Below are 26,451 nucleotides of genomic sequence, written 5' to 3' on the forward strand. Positions count from 1 at the left end.
TAGGAAAACATGTTTATTTCCCCTCGGTTGCGTCATCGGCGCTGTTTGGGGCTGAAGGACGAGGTCTAGGTGGATTTAGTTGTTCCGGAGCATACAAACTCACTTCCTCCACGAGTGCACCATACACACACACCTACATATCCGCCGTGCTTGTCCGTCCGTCCAGAACAAACTGGTAGAACATAAACACTCTAACAGGACACCCACAAGTGGGCACACATGCACCCCATCATCGTCATCAGCGTTTCGGCCGGCGCTGGACACGACACATCGAATCAAACGTCCAGGCGAGCGTATCGTGGAAAACATGAAATGGGTGGAGAGGCGCCTCGGGCCCAACCGAAATGGTGTCATTTTTCTGCTCGATTTTCCCCGTTTCTTTTTTTTATTGTTTTGTGCTTTGCTCTACGCGGCTTGCACAACAACGATTGCCACCCTACAAACACAATGGATAATGGAGCCACCGGATGGGACAGGATTTTTGCGTTTCAATCACAACGCGTGGATTTTAGAGAATCGTTAGGCAACTATCGAATTAACAGAGACGGGTTTTAACGGTTCACGCCCTACAAGCAGCCTTGTTTGTTATGAATAAATTAAAACAATGTTAGGTTTTTGTAAAAAGAAACACACTCTAAATGTGTGTGAGTTTGATGTACAAAATTTAATACGAAAAGTTTAGCCTTTGTCTAATTTAGTTTTGTGGTCGTTTCCGATAAGCAGGGGATGCAATTAACAGTTTTAAACATGTATAGAGAACAACAAAACATTTCAAAAGCCCACAAAACTACATGTGAGTATGAAATTACGAGTAATTTAATCCAACACTCATTAAACAAACATTGAACATGCACCCACTTCCGCCGGTTGGTAAAATCTGGAAGTAATTCACTGCCATCATCACTTACATTCGCGGAACGGTGCGTTTATCCATCAAACCATCTCCCAGGAACCGGTACAGATCCTCAGCTGCCTGGCCCCGGGAGTTTGGATGTATTTTAACGGCGCCAAACCGCAGTGCAAAGTAATCCTCCGACGCAAGGTTTGCTCTCCTTCCGTGCATTTCCTTCGCTCATTCACTTGCTCTCCATGATGCACTCGCTTGTCATCGTCATGCACGTCGCTAGCACTCCATCAAATGGGGGGAGAAACCGGAGATGGAAATGTTCTCCATTGGCCTCCGTCTTTCCCTAACCACTGCCCCCTGTTTGGCAGCAATAAGAAACAGGGAGCATCTTCCGAACGACTGGCGGGAAGCTGCACTCGCTGCACTAATGTGCATGCACATCACCGTTGATGGGCGAATTTGTAACCACATGTAATTTTTCTTTTGCTCCGTGGTTTTGTCGTTTTTATGCACTTGTTTGTTGCCCCTCACTTTCCCCTCGTACACGAAATTGCCCTTCTCGCGTGCGGACACTGATGGGAGATTAATGTTGTTGATGGAGGAATCTCTCGCCGGAGCTGTCATTGAGTGTCACGTTACAATGTGTCTATTTATTTTGCTTCGAAATTCAAAAAAGACTGAGAAGCCTTTTAAAATAGCACAAACATTTGCGGGTAGTTTTGCAACGATTGCTAATAAATTGCTAACATCATCGCGAAGGACGGGTTTCTGGATGGCGACATAGACTAGACGTATTAACACTGATTTTATATGTTGATGTAGCGCGCATGATATCTTTGATTTAACATATGTTTTGTTTAGAAAATAAATTTGTAAATATGAGTGGATCCTCGAATATTAAAACCGCTTTTGAACCTCTAATTAGCACTTATAATTAATATTAGTATGACAACAAATTAAATATTGTTTATCGCTATGATAATTTGAGTTTGAGTGCTGGTTAGGTTAATGGAGGCATTTGACAGATCGACTTTTAGATATGAAGGCAATGAAATATGTTGCAGCAATCGCAGAATTGAATATAAGCTTGAGCACTTTATAATTGAAAATTTTAAAACAATTGCTTTAACAATTATTTTACTTTAATCATTTTTCACATGACAAGCTTTATTATTGCTACAAAACAATTTACTCAAAAAATGTAAACTCGGTAATTATTCTGTCTGGTTTAACAACTTCTTTTGAGCGATTACGTGCAACCGAAAAGTGCAATGAATCCGGGTAAACAAATTACTAAGCCGTTGGAGGGAAAACTTTTGGCCTAAATTTCCTCTCTACGCTCGTCATGTGGTTGTTCTGCTGGAAAACAAGCATAAGCTCTAGTACTCAGTATCGTGGCAGGCTTCTCTCTAGGTTTGTCCTAACGGCAAGTGTTTATGTTTTCGGTGGATGTACCATCCTTTCGCTGGCTGTTTGTGCCTGGCGAACCACCGATTCAGAGCATCTCAGCGTCATCCTGACTCTAGTTGAATCCGTCGTACTACAAATTAAACGTATGCACACATATTTTGAGTAAAATGTAAACATACTTAAATTTTAACTCTTTACATCCTCACGAGCCGTTCCAGCTTTTCTCTCTTGTCACTCTGCACCGCTTTCCACACAACGGTGGCCAACGATTCTGATGACAGCAAGGACTCTGTCTTTCCTCCTGCGTTCCTTTCACGCAGACGGTCGAGCAAGCTGACGACCAACCCATTCTCCGTGCACACATCGTTTGGTGTCCGTAAACACCCGTTTCATTCGTACGTAAGAGGCTGCGAAGACGGGGTGGGTGGTCGGTTGGCTTCGCTTTTCCCTCCCAACGTATTCCACCTCCATTCTGGCGCAATGTAGCACTTGAGGTACTCGACGGCATGCATCTAATGTCCTCTCGTGGATCCATTTCATGGCAGCGCGAAATCTCCGGCACTTCATTCAAGTGGTCCACCCCCATCGTCCCGCGTTTCCCCCCAAGCTCTCCAGAGGTTAAGGGGGAAATATGGCCCACCGTGTAACGAGGTGCACCCGGGTCACCGGATTTGTGTGACTTTTTTTTTGCGTCGCCAGTCGTCCTCCAAAGAATCATCTACAGGAGTCGGAAAACTGGTGGCTTAATGTGTTCCCGGCCCGTGTTGTGGCATGGGAATCGAAAGCAACTTACGGACGGATGTGGGCGAATCGGTGGTCGGCGGATGAGCAGCGATGAGCGTTACATCAAGTGTCAACTGACGGCGTTAGTCTGGCGTTCATTTCTGCAACGTGAAACTATTTTTGGGAGGTTGGTTTGAGGTTAGCTTGTCACCGGCGTTCTCTGACCCCTTCCTCCCGCCTCCACTGTCTTTGCCACTCATTCTGTGTGAAAATGTGTCATAAATGGATCGACCCACCTGCCTGTGAGGAAAGTGGTGGAAATAGCATTCCCAAACCCGCATCCAACCACGACGGTTTCCACGCACGGAAGGAAGGGTGCAAATATTTATACACATTTACTTCGGACTCTTGAAGCCGTGAGTTTGTTTTTTTCTCTCGTCTGTTCCCGGGAAAAAGTTTTCCCCGCTGTAACGCTGATAACGGCGGGACTTTTCCCTAGCGTGGCAAGCCATCGGGGAAACCGTAATCCACGGGCTGAAGTGTTGCCGTATTTACAGTGTTTGGGATACGGGAGGACATTCCTTTTGGTTTTTCTGCACACACGCACACACACACATACATACACACGCCCACTTGAATTTTTGTACGTGAAAAGGGGTTGCACAAAAGTTACATCACTGAACACTCTGTATCCTTTTTTCTCGTTTTCGTTCCGTCCCCGTCATTAAGGTGTGCTGCTGGGAAGGATATTCGACATCCTGTCGCCTTGTTTACTGCTTGCCATCATCCTGAACTCGTGGGTTTGTGTGTGCTTTTGTCAACACGTGTTATTTACGGGTGCTTGCCCGGTCTCGTGGTCCATCGTGGTGATTCACAACATAGTGATACAGTTTGAGCGCCTCCCGTTTGATCCGTCTTCGAGCGAGAAGTTTTTCGTCCTTTTTCGATCGGAAGGATGCTGGTATTCCTGGTAAATGTTTCAATTTTTCGACAACGACCACCCTTTCCGGTGCAAGTGCTTGCGCGAAGCTTTTCCTTGGCCCGTAGTGGTTGATTATGCCCGAAATCGAATGTCAGTCTCACGTGTCGTTTTTAATTTCTCGGAAAAGCGCTGCAAAAGATTCAACGGGTTTTGCTCAGGTTTGGTGGTTCCGTAGAGTCCATACAACACCCCAAAAGGGACGGTTGACCAACGCGTTCTTCGGTGCAAATGGTGTTGCCGTTCACCCGGGGAGCTTCTCGGTCTGCCGGAAAGCAGGAAACCTACAGGCCTTTTGGGATGGGTGTTGACCATAGCTGGTTTGCTAGGGTGTGTCCTCAGCACACCCTCGACTTTTACCTCCTTTATTCAACTTGCTGCACATGTGGAAAGTGTCCCATTCGGTCGACGGTTGGCAAGGAAGTAAGTAGAGCAATCTCAACGAAGACATAACGGTGCCCACAAAATGACCATGATGGCAATGGTGGCTAATGGCCCCAAATGGCTCATTTGTAGTCCGGTAGATGTCGGGCACGGTTCTGGTGGCCCTCGTCAGTACGGACGACACTCCTTGCAATCACCGACCCCCGGCCGACGCTGGACCCGGACGGGCAACCTGTTTACTCCGAGCGGTCGGGGCGTTCTTGGAACGACGTTACAATTTTGCCATGTTGCCTTCGCTGCCTATGTTAATATAATACAATAAAGTACGCTTTGACCCACCCGAAGTTTGCACGCGAACTTGTTTGACGTGTGACACTCCCTCCGAAAGGGTGCACCGGCAAGGATGAACTGGTTTTCCCATGATTTATGTCCTACACCAACCCTTCCCCAAACCAAACTATACTAAAAGGGCAATAAAATACACCTACACCGGCAAAAGCGGCTGCTCGATGGGATAATGTGTTTGCAAGTTCAATACAAAACTGCTTTCCCCCGTTGGCGTGCACGGCGATCGGAAATCCATTAGCCGGGAAACCGGGAAGCCTGCAACAGGCTCCTGGCGCACTACAACTACCACAAGTGCGCTGCACGCGCTGAGAAGAACGGGACCCGAACGGGCCGCTTTACTTCCGGCGGCTTTGTTGCCTTTGCTGCGAAATCCATTAGTTTCGACTGATTCAATCACTTAGCGCTCAAACGGCGGGAAAAGCGGTGCGTCCCGTGACGGTTGGGGAAAATCTCGCGGCCAACCTTTCGCTTCACGCTCGAAAGGTGCAAAAAAGATTAATCTATTGCCGTTCTGGGCCACGTGAACAACATCTATCCCACGGTTCGGTACGCCAGAAAGGCGACGGCGTCATTGTCTGCCCAAAGGGACTCCCGGTTCACCGGGTGGAGGAACCCACGGCAGGTCGGTATGAGAGATTGCCCGGACACGGACGACGTCGGCGTAGAGCGTCGCCGAGAAAATAATGAGATTTTGTCACGCAAAAGGCAAAAGACAAACTCGGGGGTTCGGCCGGTGCCAAGCCTTCCGAAGCGGGGGAGCGCAGTCAGTCCTTAGCAGTCTCGTTTTCGCCCATCGTCGTAGTCGTCGTCGTCGTCATCTGTCGGCAAGTACTTTTGGGGTTTAGCGCAGGTTGCAATTGTGCGCACAATATATGAGGCGGGATGAGCCGGGCCGATCTTACCTTGTACAGGAGCCGTTTGCCTGTGCCTTTTTTGCCGAGCATCGCATCCGCCATTCACCTGAGCGTCACCTCAAGGGAAAAGGCAAAAGCAGCTACCGGAATTGAAATTGAATTTTTGTCCCTTTTATTGTCAACCGTTCGCTGTCCAGCGGGCAAGTGGTTTGCGGTTCGCTGGTGGAGTTATCGGGTAATCGAAAATAGATCAAAGTAACCGGGCTGGGAAAACTCATCGGAAATGGCACCATTCCCCATGGGATACGTTGGGTTCGCTGGGATAATCTTTTGCTGTCGGTGGTTTATCTGCTACTTCATGGCGGGTGCCCACATGGCGGAACCACATTAAAGGTGTATTCTGTGGTTTATTTACCATTTTGCAGTAAGTGGGAAAATATATTATATTTTAATTTGATTTAGCTTTTAGCTGTTAGCTGTTTTACCGGCTTCAACTTCAAATAACTCATTATAGTATTCTTACATTTTATCGATTTTTGTATCTAATTAAATTTCTACTATATACGAGTATATTGTCCATTATACGGGAAATTATTTCAGAATAATGACACTTCATTTCCCGTTTTTTCAAGTGATATGGGCGATTATTAGTAATTAAACAAGCTTTTTTGCTAAAATTATCAGTTTCTGTATTTTCTGATTAACTACCTAATAGAAGTAGTAGAAAAGCTTTTTATTCTTGAAGTTATATTATTCAAAGCACACAAACATAGTTAATTCTTGTTGTCATACCTTTCATCTTAACTCTGAATGTTATTGCGTAGCTAAACTCTTTCTCCTTACTCGATGTCGAATTGAAGGTGTAAATTTCAAGGATTAATTTTCATTCCTGAAAACATTGAAAATATTCGGAGAGTACTTCACGAGATGTTTAATGTTCAAATATCAATCGAAGGAACGATTTTCTCCAACCAACTCGCTCTGGAGCTGGCAAATCTTTCCAAATGAGACACCGGAAATAATGAAACTCTTTCAACCATCGCCATTTTATGGTCGCACTTTCGTAGAAAAACGAAATCAATAGCCAATACTTTCGTGTTTTCGTAAAAGAGCTATAAACGTTTCATTTTCCCTCGCCAGCCATATTGAACCGTCCTGCCCTCGGGCCAATCCAGTCAAGGCTCCCTCAGGAGCGATGATTTAGCAGCGCTCTGTTTTCGTAAGTATAATTTCCACCCCCGTTTCGCACCGCACCCCGGTGGACTTCCGGTTTTCCCGCAGATCGCCTTCGGCAAGACGAACCCAGGAAACCCCCAGCTTTCGCCTTAAAAGCTGTTTAATTTCGGGCCCGCTTTCGGTTATCTCGGTAATTACGGGCGATAACCATCCACTTTAATGTGCGCGTTCCCGTTTGGAGGAATGCTTGTCATCGAAATAAACAGTCCATTGCGGGTGAAAACGGCCCGAACTCGCCCCTTCCTTTCCGTTCCACCCAACTCTGGGGAAGGAAATTCTTAAAAGTTCAAACAATCTCCCGGCAACCCTTCCACCGAAACGTGCCTTAGTGACCGTTCGCCGATCATTAGCGTCGGTTCGGTGAGTTTTCAATACGGACCGTTCCACCCCGCCCGGGGGTGGGTCTAAGGAAGGAATGAAGCCATCGCAGGTTTTTTCTTCCACCGTTTTATGCTTGAGTTGACTTTCGCGTCAAGAAGCGCCACCAGCGGATGCTTTGGGGATGGCTTTTGAACTTTATCTTTTCACAAAACTTTCCTTCCGTCTCGGGATAACAAACTCAACGTGGGCGAGGATCCGGGAAAACGTGTGAGGCGAAAACAAAAATAAACCCTTCAAAGAGAGGTCAGAAAAGCCCATGCTCCCTCTTGGGTGGCTAATTTTGCGATCTCAATTTTTGATGCGTTTTTAATCCACTCGAAACATTTGAAAACAAAAAGAAAAAATAGTCCGAAAACACAAACGTTGATAAGACAAGTGTAGCTATTTGATTTCCACGGAACTGTACCGCTACAAGTTATTTAGGGCAACTCCGGCCATCCATTGTTCGGCCAACATTTGGCGGGAGGAAATGGAAATGGAAAAATCTTACCGTCACCCACCGCACCGTACCTTCCTTCCTTCCTGTTTCGACGGCCGCCGAAGTTAATAATTGATTTGGTTATCTCTTCGCTCGAGTCTTCACTTCATAATCTTTTGCACTGGGGGTGCGGATGGAAACTTTTCATTGCCACCCCGGCGTCAATTTTTCCCCACTCCCGGAAGGAAAATCGTTCGAGGTTTAACAGCGCCACTTCCGCCGCTTTTTTATCTTTATGTTATTGCGTAAGTGAAGTAATTGGTTTAAGCTGGGATAATCGGCGGCAAGTGCAAGTAATGTGCCACGGTTTGCAATAGAATTTAATGTTTCATGGTAAGACAATGTTCTGCAATGAACTATCAGTATTTATTTCCCTCGAGAAGTTTTCATCGATGTGGGTATAATTCGTTTTTCGTTCTTCAGGTTGTTTACTTTTCAACGATTTATAAACGTTTTAAAAAGGACAGATAATGATTAAAATATATTTTGAATGTTGTTAATGCGTTTATCGTGTTTATGTAAGCATATGGTACCAATATGATGACAAGGAATCATACGCCACGGGTTTAACGCGGCGTATGGTTGCGATAGGACACAACCACATTTTCGACTGTCATAAATATCAATGCAAAACAACCCACTCCCTTCAGAGCCTTCGCTACTTCGCATTACCATAGCGTTACGATTATGAGCTCGCGGTGCTTCTGGAAATGGTTCATATTGTACTTTATCGTCGGAACGGTTCAGTTCCTTCACAAAATTGCATTCGGGATTTATTTCGCACGGTGGATCCGTCGCAACGACAACGGCAAAATAGGTGGTCCGTGGTAATGTGTGGTGCTTCCCGACATGATTCAAAGCAACTGTGACAATCGAAACAATGAAGGATTAGTGTGCCACTTATGTGAGTGCGGGCTTTTCGCAGTCCATTTTGCGTGGGAACTGGCTCAGCCGTGGCATAATGCGAGCATCGAAATGCAGTCGAACCGCAATCGAACGTTTCGAATAGTGCCGGACCAGTGCGAGGAAATTATGGTACCATATTTATCACCAAATCCTTCGCCCGTGCGATACACATTTAGCAAGTGAACCCCTTCGTTTCGGGACGCTTCCGTTGTGTGGCTGGCGCTACGATAGGGTGGGAAATCCTGGTAGAAATGGAGTTCGCTTCGCGTTCGCAAAAGGTTTCCAATTTCCCATCCACTCCGTTGTAAGCGCTCGAATGAAGCGGAATGGCAAGCCTGCTAGGTCGTGTTGGAGAGTCAACGCTGGTTCGGTGGTACCAGAACAAGGGCCTTTCGGCCGTTTTTACCCGGGGCTCGGAAAAACTGCGCCCGTGTTTGATGTACATCGATACACACGTGTGCTGTGGTATCTGTTGCCGGTGAGACGGGGTGGGAGAAATAAATACACTTGTCGTTATCAATTTATCAAGTGCAGCAAGAAAAGCAAACAAATCTCGTACGCCATGCATAAAGTGTATGGGTGCGCCATGTTGTGAATGTGGTCGTGGTGGATCACTGTAGTAAACTGAGTAGTTTCTGCCGTTGTCAGGCGTTTCCCTTCCGATCGGCTTAAGTTGACATATCCCTGCGGGGGAGATTCGAATGGATAATGCAGAACGACAGCCGATGTTCATCCATCGCAATGGCATCATCCCTTCGGATCGAAAACAGCATCTGTGAAGCTGTAAATGCAGCACATCACGATGCCATCTTCTGTAGACTGACTGAGGTGATAGGTTGTTGGTATTCAAAGCATGAAATTTAGAATCTATTGCAATCTCAAACAGAAGATTTTATTTGGAAAAACAGAAATCATTTAATTTAGTTAATATTTTAATTGCTATATGAATTGTTTTATTATTGACATAATGACTAAATGAATTATTATTATTGTATTGCATCCAAGTGTTTTTTTAACAGTTCATCAAATTAGTTAGCAATATGAAATACTTATAAATATGGCAATGCACTTTAGCTTGAATTGTTACCCAGCTTGTATGTATTTAAAATATCACCAGCTGAAGAAAATATCTCATCTTTCATCACATTCCCTCCAAGAGGAATCGATACAAAAGAGCGCCAAATATGATCAGCAACACAAGTGCAAATGAAATAAACTTTCATCGAGGTGGCTCATAATTATAAAACGTGCCGATAATAGATTCGCAATCGTTGGCAACAGACTATCGAAAACGATCATTTCTATCTGTCGTCGGAGCAATTTCGGGGGCCACTATTTAGTGTCCGATTTTGGCTTAGGTCCGCCCGTACGGCTCCGAGCTCGTCTCCCGATTCCTGTCACGTCCGGCCGGAAAGCCTTTACCGGGCAATTTATTTCGAAAAGTTGCCTTTTTTGCACCTCCCGTTTGGTGAGGGTCAGTGTTTTTCCGTTGGAGGTATCGAATAAAAACGAAATGGGCACCGAAGGCTGCCGTAAAAGTTTGCTGATCCTGGTTTTTTATGATTCTTTAACAGCGCCAAACGCGCCGCCGAATGTCCGGTTCAGTGTGTTTGACGGGTATTGTTGGGTACAATTTTCGGGCGGCCAACTTGAACGCGCACTATGACTACATTTAATCTCTCGCCGGAAGGAGTCAGAGAAAAATAGCAAATAAAATGCGACCTAATCTGGCAAAGAAAAACAACACTCGAAACCGAACGACAGACAATAAATCGTCGAAGACGAGTGCCGCAACTGGAACACGGTGGGAAGAATAACTAATACGTTACGGCAGACGACGGCTTAGGTCGTTCGGTTTTATGGCGGAAAAATCGGTTTGAAAAATGTCCTGCGTTGGCGAAAGGGCAACATGATCATGACCGGCGGTGCGTAACATGACGATAATGGCCGCGAAGCTTTAGTAATGGTATTGATGGTATGCCAATTCGCGTGTGATATGATGATGAACTTGTTTTGCGCCGTACACGAAGTTTGTGGGGTTTTGCTTCCGTTCTGCCTCCAGAGCCATAGATAACGCATTACATTTGGTAACAGTTTAACATATTGAAATGGGAAATCAATGCAGACACGTATGCATCACTTCCGTCAGCAAAATATGCGCTGCTAGCAAACAGGAACACGCCGGAACGCTACACAGTTTCAGCAGTTGAAAAGTACTGGTTTTGTGTGACTTATTTGTTATTATGAGTTTTTAATGTGAATATGTTTTATAAAGAACAGCTACATGCATAGATTATTATAATGAAGTGCCAATACAACTCATACGCATCAAATTATACCAACATTAAGTGGAACTTCCTAAAGCGTTTATCCTTACTAGGACCATTTTTATTATTGGCTGATGAATGGAAAATAAATCAAATCATACTTAATGCTGAAATGTCTCTCCGCTTGTTGGAGTCAATTTTTGGATGCTCCTATTTTCGGTCCATCGAAACTTTGAGTTAGAATTGAACATTTTCTTCCTCCCACTACGCTCAACGTATCTTTTGTGGTGAACTGAAAAAAAAAACTTATTCGGATGGAAATCAACTTTTCCGGGGATACGCGGGTGGGAAGGAAGCGAATGTTTTTCCCATCGGTCGCTGTTTAGCGAAGCCATTAAAATGAATGATGACATCTAGATGCCATCAAATTTATTCACGTTTTTCCTCCCGAACCCGAACCCGAGTGCTGAATATGTGTGTGTGAGGTTGCGGGGGATGCTGTTTTATTATTATTATTATATTATGACTCGGGTTCTGACGACGTGCTGCCCCTCCGGCGTCCGTCTCCCGGCGGATCAAACCTGATTTTACTGATACCACGCGTTTCCGGGTTTTCCTCACCGCACCCCACACACGCCACGCAAACGGGTTCATACTTATCAGGTCCCGATTTTCCCCGGGATGAAGTTTAGCGAACCCGCTGGCGCTGTCTATGTTTGTGCGCTCGTCCAAATCCGCAATCTGCACAAACAAGCGTACAATACACAAACGCACACATTGGGATAAAACGTTCTTTCGCGAGCACTCGAGTAGAGTCATATGTGTTTGGCCCACTTCCGCCCGGTTGAATCTTGTGTGTGTGTGTGTGCCGTATATCTTGGGCACCGCTCGGCCATTTCCGCATGCATACGCGCAAACCACCCACAAAACATGGCCATTCAATAATCGCATGCTAAGGCCGGGAGCGGTCCGAAGCTCCCTCGCCACGAATTTTGGCAGAATAAATGGAATGAAATAAAAATAAGCATTGGGCGCCATCGAGATGAGAGTAAGATTACCGGCAGAAAGGGTGGAGGAAGAAGGAGTATGTGTGTGAGAGAGAGAGAGAGGGGGGAACAGATCGCCAAAACAACAACTTTACGAAAAACCGATACCGATGGGACTGAAAAGCTATGGACCCCGATATGACCGGCGAAGGCAGGAGGCTGTGTGGAAGGCAACCAGCGCTCCGAGGCAAGGGGGCGCGGCATGGCTTTGGAAAACTCTTATAAGTCCATCCGTTGGGCACTGGCTGACAGTTGATAGTTGCCAGACTGTCCGTTTTCGGAGCCCCGTTTGAGAACGGCTCGCCGGTTCATTGCGAAAATCAGAGCAGCCCCCTGGGGGTGGGAGGAAAAACAAGCTGAATAAAGGCTATTTTTCCACCCATCCCTCCCCGCTTTCCCCCTGACTCCACACGAAGAGCAAAGCAATCTGTTCGGGTTACGTTTTTTTCTCTTACAAAACTGGACGCGGCTTGACGTTAATCCTTGCTTCCGTCTCGTCGTAATCCGCTTGTGATTCCGTGGAATTAGGTCATTAGGACGGCCGAGTGGAAAACGGCTCGCAATGGAGGTGGATATTTTTTCGCAATGTGATTGGACCCTTTCTTTTCCGGAGGGGCTTCGGACAGTTGCGAATCAAAGTTGAAGCGGAGAGGTGGAGCTGTCGTATTTATGCTTATCCTCTGCTTTATTTTAAAGAGCTACCTTTCGGATCTTCTCAAGTGCTTCCGTGCGAGTTCGATAGGATTATGTTGTGATTAGCTTTTCATGAACTCAGAAACTTGTTACTGTAAATTGTTATGGAACATTTGTTAGAAAAAAATAGGTTAAATTACGTTATCGTTTCTTTTTTTCGTTAAAGCTTTAACATCGTGGGTTTTATAAAGTTCCATTAATTTCCTTTTGCCTCATAGCTAATTTTATCCCATTTTTATTTTTTTTAATACCTAAATGGTTCGAACCCATGAGGCCTAATTCTAAAAACCTTTTTTTTTGTTTATTTATTTTGGTATCACGCTCGTTGCGGTATTGCAAATCTATTTTCTTATTGTTCAGTTTTTTTAACTCAATACTACTACTACAAACTAGTGTTACCACTAATGAAAATACTTTAAAATCTAAACTCTTTAATTATGTTTTATACCATGCTATTTTCGTCATCTTTAAGACACACTGAATCATACAAGTACGATCCTTTTATGACGATACTCCTCTTATAAACAAACAAACAATAATTAAGCAAGAATTCATCTGCACTTTTGTTGTCAAAATTGTCTGGAAGATATTACTTTCTCATAAAATGGGTTGAATGAAACGAAAGCAAAGTTCTGCTCTGAATAACCGTTTGGAAAGACCCAACCTGGGTCCAAAGTGGATCATCGCTGGTGTGTCAATAAAGCAACCGTCCGTTCCGGTGCTGCTGAAAGATGCAACATCGGCCCCGAACGATGCACACGACGTCAAGTTTACCAACTGCTGTAACTGGTGCCAATAAAATGTAAATACGTAGGATGGTTGGATCAACCTCACGACGAGCTTGAGTTCTGTCAGAGAGAAGCAAAGCTTTGCCAAACGCGAATGATTCGACACATTGGATTCCGTGTGGAGGTTGGATTTAGGGCAGCCCGGGTTCCCACCAACACGATGTTTGCGTTGGCGGTCGTCGAAAAGTCGCATCAAGTTGGCCGTTAGCCGTACGCTTTCAAATTTGTAAAACAAACATCGGCCGCGCGGTGTGATTACCGAGCACTTGAGCCTTCCGGCCGGGGATCGAATAGTTACCCCTTTGGCGGCTCATTCGTCATCCCAGTTTCTCCGAAGTCACGAACGATTAAGCAAACAAGGCTTGCTGGCCCTGGGCTGGTTTGTGTCCCGTTTTATTTTCTCAAGTTCCTTTCCTGGCGTGACCGTGAGGACCCAAAAGGGTGAAGGGACTCCTTTTCGCTGCTTCCAAACGATTTCATGCTCCCCGAATTCTCGCTAGTCCAAACACGAAACCCACGTCCGACCGCCAACTCGGTGGCTCTCGTTTCGCAGAAAGTCCCACGCCAGACCGACCGGCTTTAAAATCTCCATCAAAGTCCAAAGGCTCCGAAGCTGCCGATGGCGAAAACGGATGCAAAGGGCCACTCTTGGTAAGTCCATGAAGAAGGGCATTGAGAGGCGATTCCCGGGAGGATGGTAGGGTAAATTGTGCGCGAAAATCATTTTGCACCGACCCGAGTCGGTGGCAAGTTCATGAAAATAGAAACTAGAATTCGAATGCGGACCGATCCGGGGGGTTCCCGGCGCGTTGTTTAGCTACCTTTTTCCGTCCGGGATCCTTCGGCGAATGCAATCGAAAAGCTGCCTTTCGCCGTGCGTCGGAAGGAAAACCAAAGCGTAGCGCAAACGGAACGAAAACGGTGGAGATGGTGCTGGAAAATTATCATAAAAATATCGTTAAAACAGATTCCGGGCAGATAATAAAAGAAAATTTATAGTCATCGCTTCCGACTGCCGGAACGATCCCTTGTCGATGACTTTCTTGGAGCCTTCTCCCGAAAGGCAACCATTCGCCGAAGGGATTGGAGCCTTTCGGGCCGCGTACGCAGCGTGCAGAGTTTCTTCACCGTTGGTCCATTTAGCGAAATGGATGTGCAAATTTGGGCCCGTCGCTTGCGAGCATGATTTTCCATCAAAAACCCGCCTGTCGAACTTCTTCTAGGTTGTGTGTGTGTGTGTGTGTCTTTTTCCAACCTTCCCGATTTGATCGAACCGGACGCGGTGTACATTTAACAGATGCAAATTGTGCTGCTGCCGTTGCTTCTCTCGGGAGACCTTAAAATCGGACTGATTCTCCGAGCTGTCGATTTCACGATTCGATTCGTTACGTTTTGGGAGTTACGTTTCCTTTTCTTTTTGCTTTGCTGTATACACGCACACGATCGTTGTCTGTTCTTATTTTTTGTTCCATTCTAAGGAAAAAACGATAGATTTTCTACCCACTCCAACCATTATAGGCGACCGGTTTTGCATTTTTTCCCCCCCAAACGTTCGGTTTGGCAAGAAATGTTTTTAGAAACACTGACAAAAAATAATCGTAGAACAGCTGCTTCATGGAACGCATGTTTAAGTGTTCCGTGAAGATATAGTAGGGACGGTAAAAATGATTTCCTTGTTTTGTACAGGAATGCACCGCGCGGGTTTCTAAACTTAAAACATAACATGAATTTTTAAATCTATAGACAAATGCTTTCAATCTATAGACAGTTGAAATGTTTTATATTAAAATGAAGATTTTCATATTTTACGTAGCGTTTTAAATGTTTGGCTGGTATAAATAAAACATACAGTTTTTTTTCTTGATTTGAAATCAAAGCAAACTGCTTGTGCATATTACTTCATATATCGCAAGCATATGATTTATCCTGTTGACAACGTTGAAAGTGACCAGACATTATTTTAGGCCACATCAATCAATGTTCTCTTGACGTACCTTAGGTCTTCTTACTTGTGAAAGCTCTTACCTTTTTATGTTGTTGTGTGAAATAGTCCAAGTCATTTCTATTGTGATATTAAGTTTATATAAAAGAAACTTTTTGAATACATCATTTCAATATCGGGGCATGTAAAACTAGTTAATAAATTGATGAGCCTTGCTTACACGGTTTTTCGATTACCACTCCGAATGAAAACTGCCAAAGCTTTATTAGCATCATTAACTTACTATTTCAGCCACCATGCACTGCCTTCCTAATAACTCACCCGAAGTCTCGTGGGGCTAAACTTTGCGTAAGACTCGAGACGTTGGCGTGCATAGGAGGTACTTCGACCACGCAAAGTATACACTTATATTACCGACCACCTGACCTTGGGCAACCGGGTGCGCACTTACTTGCACACGTGTCGCCGCTGGGCCGCTGCATGATGTACATTAATTTTCATTTAATTAATTAAGTTACACAAAACAGCGGCGGCTAAGCCGTTGGCTCGGGAGAAAAAGCTTTCCCTTGAAGTTGTTTGCTGGGCTCCCTGTACGCCCGGTACGAGCTGAATTTTTCTTTTCTTTCTTCTGCTTTTTGTTGCTTTCCTTCTTTCTAGTGCGCCAAAGGAAACTTGATGATTTTTCCCCTACCTTCAAAAGGAAGCTAATGAATGTGTCGGAAAATGTGTTGTTGTTTCGCAGTTGATTAAGCCCAGGAGAAAGCGCGCCGTACGGGTTGCCGGTGAAATTTATGCGCTGGTCCTGTACTGTTTCCTCTTCTCGATCCGATTAATTTCTTTAGCAAAAACGGCCGACAATTCGTGGGTATCGTTTTGTCCAAAAGTAAGCTTCTTTTCCGGAAACGACGTGTCGCTTCGGAGGAAATGTTTTAATACCCCACGTTCATTAAACCGGGAGCTTTAATTTGATGGAGAAGTAATTTTTCTTTAAAGGGTTGTATGCAAGACGAAAATTCTTCACGTGTTTTGAGTAGGGTTTCGTGCTCTTCGTGCCTGTTTCCAGTTATTAGCAAATGCCCTTAAATAAGCCGTTGAACTAAGTTCTTCGTAGTCTATTTTGACAACTCAATTTGTAGACACACTGTTGAAAACAATACAGCGACACTCTACCACTAAAACTTCATTCGTCTTTAATTCATTATTTTTTCGATCTACTCCATCTTTATTTCCAGATTACGGTTTTGGTGCAATCCGATCGGTGAAGCTGGTGGTGGAACCGCCGACGGTCCGCCGTGGCCAGCACGCGACGTTGCAATGCCTGTACGACCTGGACGAGTCGCCGCTCTACTCCGTGAAGTTCTACCGAGGACTACGCGAGTTCTATCGCTACACGCCGGGCCAGCAGCCGAGCATGAAGATTCTTCCCTTTCCCGGCATCAACGTCGACGTGAGTATAGTGTTTCCCAGAATTTCCCAAGCCTTCGGCCGCCTCCTTCCATCGGCATCGTTAGGAATGGGGTTTCCTTTTCGGAACCCTCTCGAGCGGGATCGTTTTAAAGGAACGCCCGGGGTCGAGGAGTAATTTAAAGTCATTTTCTTCAGCTGACACTAATCCGTCTTTTCGCAACTGAAGGAGGGCTCTGTTTTCTTCCCAAAAACCGTACCGACCGACCCGGTGGGGCGCGAAAGGGTGGACGGCGGGTGGGCACAACGTCTAATGAAAAAGCATGTTCGGCTGAAGCGAGAAAAGCGATGGCAGCGAGTGAATGCGGAAGCAAAGCGATAGCATTTATGGAGGGATAGCTTTTCACTTTGTCCGGCATTTTCCGAGCGCTTGGCGCACGATTTCGAGAAATCCGTTTTCAACAGGCTAACGTGACTTGTGCCGGTAGGTTTGGCTGGCGGTCCTCCTGCCGTCCCGCTGTGCCCGGCCGGAGCAGATCATCGACATCATCTTCAGCCCGGGCGGGTTTAACAGGCTGTTTGACGGGCGCACAAGAAAAGCGACGAAAACAAAAACCAACCCCCAAAAGCCACCGAGTCGGAAAGGTGGTCGGGGGAGCAAGAGGGAAGGAAAAACCTGACGAGATAAGATTACGTTTGGAGATGATGATGATTATTTTGCCGTGTTTTTCTGCTCACGGTCCCGCTTTTTGCCGAGGAAAATCCATTTCTTCGCTGTTTTCCCCCTCGTCGACGTGGATTGTTAGCTTGTTATATTTAATGTTCGGTGAACGAGTGAAGGTGTTCTTTTGCTACCCCATGGTTGATTAAGAAATATGTTTCTGAACATCGAACTACATTATTTTTCGTATTAGTTTGCTACTTGAATAGGAATGTCTTTTCGTTTGCTTAACTGCGCACTTTTAATCCATTTAGATAGATTTATCAAATGTCTTTCTCGCAGCCTTCAGTCAGAGTTGGCCCTGAAGTATCACTTGATCCGAACGAACGGCTTACTTTGATATGAAGGAAAAACATGTCTTGTGAAAGGGTGGTTTTTTACATTCACTTTCCCACTGGAGGAAAACCACTTTGATTTCTTTCAGCCATGGGTTTTTTTGCTTTCTCAATAGGTTCGTATTTTTTTTTGTTTGTTGTTATGTCCTTACCCACGGTTAAACCGATTCACCAGGCGAGCGGAAGTTTGGTCAAGGATGATCCAGGGTATTAGAGCCGAACGTTGGCGGCCGGGTTGAACGACGTCCTCTGTTTTTCCGCTCGTTATTAACTTATTAATTATAATTGAAAGGCTGAAGATTATCTTTCATCGCCGAGCGCTCGTTCACCCACTGGCCGGAAGAGCACGAACTGCTGACTGGCGGAATTTGTCCGGCCGCTCTCCGTTGGTGGTGTGGGTGGGAGTCGGAGTCGGGTATCGCAATCAAACGGTTTAGGGGCTGTCCCTTGGACGGGACCGGCTTCGGCGTGGAGCGAGCGAATGGGATGAGAAATGAAATGGATTTATTTGTTGTTGCTGTGCTGTGCAACTTTGCGATGGTTGATTTTAAGCACCCGGTGTGATTCCAGGCTGAATTACAAGTGGAAGAAATCCGCTCGTTTATGTTTTCGTTTTGTTTGGCGAACCATTATGATAATTATTAAAAGCTGACGGAAAAGCTGCTTAGTTTGGATCAAAGGAGCATGGAAGTGGAATTTACTTGAACGTTTCGAGAAAGTTTGATTTATTCACGGTAGAGTAGATATTATATTAATGTCCGGATCTAATTTTCTCACTTTGTTAGAGGCGTAAATTGTCCGTTTTGCAATTTATGTATATGCTCTCTTACCGATATTGATCAATGTAATACGTAAACAGTAGAACTTGAACATCTAAAATCTCCATTCTTATTTATTTTATTATTTCTCTTCCAAAAAGCTAATTCACTTCAAGAACAAATCATTTGCCAAGACTATGAGTGTACATTTATTCTTTCTTTCTTCGACAACTAATTTGAGACAATTAAAACAATGTTTCTTGTTTTTTTAATCTTTGTCTTCTTCAACCAATTAAAAAATGCATAAAAAGCGTGCTACTTCCCTTGTACTGAATTTTAATAAAATTTAGCTCAAGAAGAAATAAAGAAGTTCTACGCACGACTTAAATCTGGGTATTTTAAACAACAATTGATCATTAATGATGCACAGGAAGCACGATTTTCTAACGTAGGCACAACTTGAGTTCGTTCAAGACGTAGTGGCTTTATGAAATAAAAATGAGTCAACAGATCGGGCTCGACCAAAGCTGAACTTCTCAAAAGCTTATTGTGAATTCTTTATTTTTATTGCTTTATTAGCTATACCCTTCGGTTGTTGGGGAAAAATTTAAAATTCACGTGCCAGAGCTATTTTTCTTTCGCCATGTTTCCATGCCGGGAAAAAGGGGGGCCACCCGGACTACCGGTTTCGAGGCCCCAAAATTATCTGATCAATATCGCCCCGGTTAAGCCGCCCACTTTCCGTGGCTGTTTATCCGATGGAGAATTTATCTTACATTTTCTCCTACCACCACCACCACCACCACTATGGAATCCAACTTCTCTAAAGGAATAGGATAGCGGGAAAACTTTGTTCGGTGCTTGAGGGAGGAAAACCCTCCACTCGAACTCGCGTGGAAGCACCATTCGTCCGGGTCCGTGATTTTCAAACCGGTGCGCCGGTGCCAGCTTCCAAGATTGAACCGTCTTGTTTCCCAATGCTGACGAATTTTCCGACTCTACCGTCGCGAAATGGAATACGTGCTTTCGCTGCTCGGGAAACGCTTGTCGCTCGCGTCGTGTCGAATCAAAACGAGAAACGCGGCCTTGGCGAAATGGAAGGCAATTTGGTTGATCCACACAAAAACACACATATCGGTTGACAGTGGAAAGAAAAGGATATGTACACCCTCTCCTTCCCCTCTTCCCCCGCAAACACCACAATCGTGTGTGACGTTTCGGGGCGAACGGTCGTAGCGTGTAGTCGTCTTCGGGATCGTTTGAAGAATGCCTGCTACGCCCTATAATATATTTATGAGATTATCGTTCTAGGCTTCTTAGCCTTTAGCCTCCCGCTTCCACTCCGCTTCGCCCAGCTCCACCCGGTAGCCAACTCGGTGGCACGAAAAATGGGCAGCTTTTCGTCTTTCTATAAATATCGTATTTCGGTTCGGCGTTGGCTTTACCGCTCCATTTTTTCCCAGTAACCCGACGACCACCACTTCACATCATGGCGCTCCAAACGTATGGCCCACGATGCTTAATGTACGTCATGTATGATAACGTATTAGGTAGCTGACCTTTTCCGGCGTCGCCTGCCCGGCCTCGATTTTCCCCCCATTCGCCCGGAGAGTTAATTCCAGTGTGTTCAGTTCCAGTTTTGGGCCGAGTGCTGCTGCTGTGTGGCTGCTTTTTTTCCCCCGAACATTCGTTCGCCTAGGAACGCTCCTTTCGGTGAATTCAGGCTTTTTATTCGCTTCGCCCGAAAAATGGTTTATATTCTGCACAAAGGACCCGATTTAGGATGTCTGGTGTTTGTCGGAGGGTTGTCTGTCTTTTTTTTCTCCCTGGGATAGGGAAAATTGTTAATAGTTGAAAGATCGGTGGACCATCCAACGAACAAAGGGGTGAGGGGAAGCTTAGGAAAAAAAAATCCCAGAGTGGAATAGAAACGATCAAGCAAAACTGCTTAACTCGGACAAAAGTCTTTGAGCGATGAGCAGTTTTGTCGAAGGGGATAGAAATGGGGAAGAAACCCGAAATGGTAGGCGAGTTGGATGAAAGGGCGAACAGGGATCAAGAGATCACCCAGAATAGACGGGAGCTATTTAAGCGGGTGCCGACATTTCAATGGAAAACGCCTTGAACGTTACCTTCGGAAAGACCCAATCCCAAAACGGCTGTCGATTTTTTTCTGCAGAGAAAACTCGAGCGGAGCAAGATTGTTGATTATGTGACAGTTTCTCTATACGCTTTCGAGTCGTACTTTTTTCCGAGTTTTCGCTCCGTAATGGAATATGTTAAGGAAAACTTCATCCTTTTTTTTCCCGTCGCTCATCGCACTCAGCTGAAATGCATGAATTATTGGGTGGTCATAAATATGGAGTAGATATTTATCGGCCCACAAAAGCGGATCAGCGCCGCACACACGTGGACCGATCAAATTCTTATAAATGATGGTTCCGGCATTATCCGGGATTGAATATCCATTTCCGGTCGCAATAACTGGCACCGGTGGTTGGCGCAGCGTGGCGGTGAAAGTGGATTCATCCTTCACACTGACTGTGTGTGTATGTGTGTGAATGTGTGGTCGTTAGAAACGATTGCCGGCTGGGTGGTGCAAATAATTGTCAGTCCGTTCCAATGTGGTTGGAATTCGATTGCTGGGCAACGAGCTTGGTGTAAGTTCATTAACAATCCATCGAGGGATTATGGTGCGAATCGGATGTGTTTAGCCGATGGAAAGGTGGTAATATTTTATTTAAATTTGAATTTACGCTGCGATTTCCAACGGGAAATCAATCGATCAGACAGGTTGTTCAATGTTTTGTTCGAAAAAGGAATTCAAAAATGTACAACTTATCGTCATTGCAAAAAGCTGGTTAAAGTTTGATAATCAAGTGCACGATGATGATATCTGTCGAACCAATTTCAAATGACGACCACTTAAATCAGTCCCCTCTTTCATTACTCCACAGGCGGCGCACTCGGACAACCGGCAGGTCGTTATCAGGAATGTGGGCTTCGGGCTATCGGGTGTCTTTTCCTGCGAAGTGACGGCCGATGCACCATCGTTTTCTACCGCCACCGAACAAATCAACCTGCAAGTAGTAGGTAAGTAAACCCCCTCCCTGGAAAAACCCGAAGTGGTTCCGAGAGAAACGATAATCCTTGACTGAATGTCATATGTTACATACATTGGTATTAGCACTAGCCCTCGTTGAGGGAAAAAAGTATTTTTCTTCTTGACGTAACGTCCGACATGGTCATGCTTGCCCGCTAAGGGCTTACTAGACTTTTTCTCCCCTTGAGCCTGTTCTCTCCTATAGGGGAGGGTTCCGTTTTTTGTTGGGATTTGAAACCATGCTGTCAAGGTGGTGAGCCCCAGCGATCATAGGCCGATTTTCAAACCGGCGCTACTGCTCTTCTGCAACCACTAACTTTGTTGCTGGCTGCCTCATACTCCAGTTATTTCTAACATGCCTCACACCCTGTGTATGCAGGGATTGTTGACCATTTTTTTGAATGGATTAAAATTTCCTAAATTACGATGAAAAGGATGCAACTTGCAACATCCCCGTACTGTCGAATGTAGACTAGGTTTTTCCTTTTGTATGTGCACCTTCAGGTTACCTTTCAACCATTCCAGTTTCAAGGAATTTCATTAGAATCATACCACGAAGGACCATTAAGGGAACGATTTAAACATGGTTTAAGGTACAGATTACATCGTCATGACCTAGAATAAGGTACCTAGAACGGTACGTAGCCGGTACAGTAACCAGCTCTTATGGTTTGACATGATCCCGTCGCGAATGATGAGAAGCAACTGAATAAGCTTTTGGTATTAGAAGGATAATCGGAGCTGCTTCCAGAGAGTGTTGATACATGCTTAGTAAATTTTCGAGCAAACTACCGGGACGTGAAACACTTTACTAGTGAATAATGTAGTATTTTAAATGTGCAACCTTTTGTTGAGTTCAAAGAATGTATTATCATATCCAACGTGTCTGAGATCGAGTGTAGTTCTCCTGATATTTTAATAGTAGCAGTTAAAAACAATGTTTAAATAGAGCGGATGATAATTTGTAAAGAACATTTATGGAGCACATTGGTTTCTGACGCTAATAATATGAAACTGTTTGAAATTTTTAAGTGATACACTATGCGTTAACTTCGCAAGATAACATACCTAGTTTGTTGGTTTATCATGAAAAACAAAACAATAAAGCACTAAAATCCAATCATGCTTGATATGTACGAATTTTGTTTGGGAAAAAATCCCGAACGAAGCGTGAAGCATAATTGACTTTTTTGTATTGATGCTTCAAACAGACTTCGGATACTCCCAGGATGGGACGTGCTTAACACGGGACCAAACATCTTCCAAACATGACCTATCATGAACACAAACATAAACACTGCATTTCGCCCACCCCAGCCCCCTAGCCGGATCCATCTTGCCGCCCACCTCGGAGGGAGGAAAAACGAGCCGCCACGAAGAGGCGCCCGGAATGACATCGATTTTAGTGCCACTTCACCATCTGCTACGTTGTTTTACGGTTCGTCTGTTGTTTCTTTTTTTTCTTTTGCCATCGCTTCCTGTACGGTCTTTCATCGTTGCACCACCGGGACAAACGTTGTTCCTTGTTTGCCACGTCCGGAGTGGACGGATCGGGGGATTGTTTCGTGGTGTGCGTGGTGGCCGTTGTTTTGCTCCGGAAATGTTTAAGTCGGCAGGGAGGGGGAAGAAGGTGGGAGGGGGGGAGGAGGTTTGGCCCGCCCACCGATAATAGCATCAAGACGAGCTTTTCGAGCCCGGGTGAAGTCAGTGGTGAAATTTAATGGCGGAAATGCAATTGTCGTTTCCATGTGCTGCTTGACTTCCGTCGTGTCCTGAATCGCCGTGCTCGGAAAAGGATCGAGGGAAACGTGGGAATGCAGATACATCCGAGGTTTATGCTTTGCGGATTGTGCATGGGAGGAGCGTGTTTTTGCGTCACAATTTTTCCTGCCTTGCGCTCGTTCTACCGATTCCGTTGTTTCCTTCTTTTTTCCCTATCACCAGCTCTGCATCAAAGTGCCACCGATTGCTGGCCCGTGCTTGAATCGTTCCGGCAAGATGTGCGCTTCTCCGGCGCTGGTAGACAATGAAACGCCGCACTAGCTACGCAGAAGAAAGTGCAAGCGGACACACAGCAAGAATAAATATTTTATAACGATCCTCTCGATTTGTTGCCATCTTGACTTTGGCCCAGCGTTCGGTTGACCGCTCCCAGCCCAGTGCGCCACCGGAAGCATCTTAAGGAGCAGCTTTTGGCCTTTTCGTGTGCTTATCCGTCGGCCGATGCTGTTTTGCAGGGCGTTTTTACTGCCCGACCTTTCTTTTTCCTTTGTGCACACTGTCGCATCACGATGCACCGGTTGACATTCTCATAAAGCAAGGACGATGCACCTTTTTATGAGGGTGCTATAAGGGGATTTAGTTATTCTTTTCAGCAACGTTCAACTGGAAGGCTTTGAAAGGCAGAGGGCAAAAGGACTTGTTTCATTTAATCTTTTATTAGTCCGCTTCCGGTCGGCGAGGTTTTGCGCCTTTTAGGCCATGTTGTTCTTCGGCAAATACCGACCAGACCGAAGCGGGAATTGGCGTTAAAGAGTTGAATGAAATATTTACATTTCTCCCCGACGATCGCGACTTGATGGATGACTTCCGGAGAGCGAATGGGGAGGAGGTTTCCTTGCGGAGGTGGTTGAATTCGGAAAACCGTTTGGGCAAGCCACAAAACCAATAAATATTGCCGGAACACGGTTTCGAGCACACTCCCACTGTCATAAACTAAAGTTGCCATTAAATCTTCCCTGCGCCCTCCTTCACCCTACCGGCATCCAAGTGTACCTACCGTGTGTGTGTGGGTGGGCTGAATGTATTGCAGTATGCCAGGCGCATCGACACACCTGGGGTGAAATATTTCGATACCATAAATAATGCTGTTTGCGAAATTCTTTGCCAAAGTGTGCCTTCAATGGGTCCCTCGAAGCAACGCGGTGAACGCCGACCTTCGACCGAACGATTGACGATGCAAAACCGTCCCAGGTAGGATCGTTTTTCCGCCCCGTTTTCGTTCTCCCCCTCCCCCCCCCCCCCCCCCCCCTCCCTCAATGCCGGACTCGACACGTGGTAAACATGAGCTTAGAAATTTGAGCAATTTATATTTCACCGCGGTTCGGTGGTGTTTGGTTGTGGTGGTATTTTATTGGTGTAAACTGGTATTTTCGCGGACTGAAGGAGCGCGTATGTTCTGGCTGATGCCATTTCTTTGGCCCATTCGAGCACTTTGGAGGTGATTTTTCACGCCACCTCTGAGTGCTGATGACGGGCTCCTGTTTATCCTGTAAACGAATCATACTTTGGAGTTGTTAAGCTGACGTTACCAATAAACCATATAATACATGGGTTTGCTTAGAACATTTGGTAGAGAGATTTGCAGGAATGTGTATAAGTTTTGTTTTGACAAGTTGTTTGTTTGTGCTTTGGGTGTAGGATAATCTATGAAAAATTATCTTACATTATTCACCCTTCGCTTTGGGAGAATTCTACTTATGTTTATACTTATAGTCTTTGTTAAATTTTCTGCCAACATTGCAGGTAATCAATCTACATTAAATTTTGTTGAGCCAGTCGGAATAAAAGAAACAAAAAATTAAAATTGAATATTGTTTAAACGATATTGCAACAATGAATGATTAAATACATGCATAGCTTTGCTACGACACATGTCGAACTTTGTCCCCGGACCATTTTCTTCTAATGTGACAGAAATGAAGCTTTGAAATGTAACCAGGTTGAATTGATAAGGAAAACCTTTCCTTCGACCTATTTCATCCGCTTTTCCCAGTGTTTCTGTAGCCCATTTTCAAAGAGCGACACATGCATTCCAAAAAGGCTTGTCGAGCGATTGTGCAAACGACAATCACAGAATTGACATTTCAGGGTCCAAAAGGAAGTCGGTAGGTTTCTTCAACATCGGTTGTGCGTGTGTGTGGGTGTGTGTGTGTGTGTGTGTGTGGTTGGTTGGTTACGATAGATTCGTGTTGATTTCAATTCCACATTGCCAGAACAGAAGATCAAACAGCGAGCGACGCTTGAAACAAAGCACCGTAACGAGGTGATGATGGAAACGACGGGCATAAAGCTTCTGTCAACTCCGAATGGGAAAGTAGGATGCCATAGGAAAACCCACCCCGTTAGTACGGAGTGAGCTGAAAGTGGAGAAATTGATAACCCATCCTTGTGTACGGTTGCCGCCAATCAAGCGGTTCTCCGCATTGTCGACGGAAAGCGTTGGAAAACTAAAGTAAATCGTACGTTTGCCGGGGTGGGTTGCTTTTCCTTGTGTTTGGATTACACTACAATAGCGATTCGGGTAATAACAACCGTAGCAGACCGAGAATTCGTTCGCTCGATGAAGGTGAGAGGAGGAGGGAGTTCTATTGTTTGAAATCATTTTCAGTTTCCAACCTCCCGATTTTCCGAACCTTCGTCTATTGGAAAGCTGCCGGAACAGTTTCGCCCTTTCCCAAGCTCTACATGTGCCGTATGCTTCACCTCGGAAAGGACAAACAAAGCAGCAAAACCAGTACCAGTGGCCGCAGCGTCGACTAACTGTTGCCTCATGTTCGCTTTGATGTTCGATCCACCGTCTTTGCTTCGGGGGTTGCTCGCGTTTTTATTCCCACCGTACGAGAAAAGCGTTCGCCCGAAGGCACCGACCAAACGAGCGATGGTAAAACAATCAAAAAGCTACACCGAGACCGGATGGAGCTGGGGCGACCGATTCGAGTCCGGTCGATCAGGACCCAATCGGGGCGAAATCCGGTGGACGCCGGGATTTCGAGAACGGTTCGCAACCCCACAATCCCCGGCAATCGGTGGCATCACCATCATCGGCACCAGCACCATCGTCATCAT

The 26,451-nt window shown here is 45.3% G+C and overlaps 1 protein-coding gene across 1 annotated transcript in view; it reads left to right on the top strand.

Moving 5' to 3' along the window:
- LOC131260746 (uncharacterized) overlaps window positions 1-26,451 on the top strand; it is a 106,590-nt gene that overhangs the window by 26,609 nt on the left and 53,530 nt on the right. The window contains exons 2-3 of the mRNA XM_058262553.1: window positions 16,515-16,729; window positions 21,458-21,593. Of these exons, the coding sequence (XP_058118536.1) occupies window positions 16,515-16,729; window positions 21,458-21,593 (351 nt within the window). The remainder of the gene's footprint in view (window positions 1-16,514; window positions 16,730-21,457; window positions 21,594-26,451) is intronic.

This window comes from Anopheles coustani, chromosome 3 (assembly GCF_943734705.1).
Source record: "Anopheles coustani chromosome 3, idAnoCousDA_361_x.2, whole genome shotgun sequence".
Classification (NCBI taxonomy): domain Eukaryota; kingdom Metazoa; phylum Arthropoda; class Insecta; order Diptera; family Culicidae; genus Anopheles; species Anopheles coustani.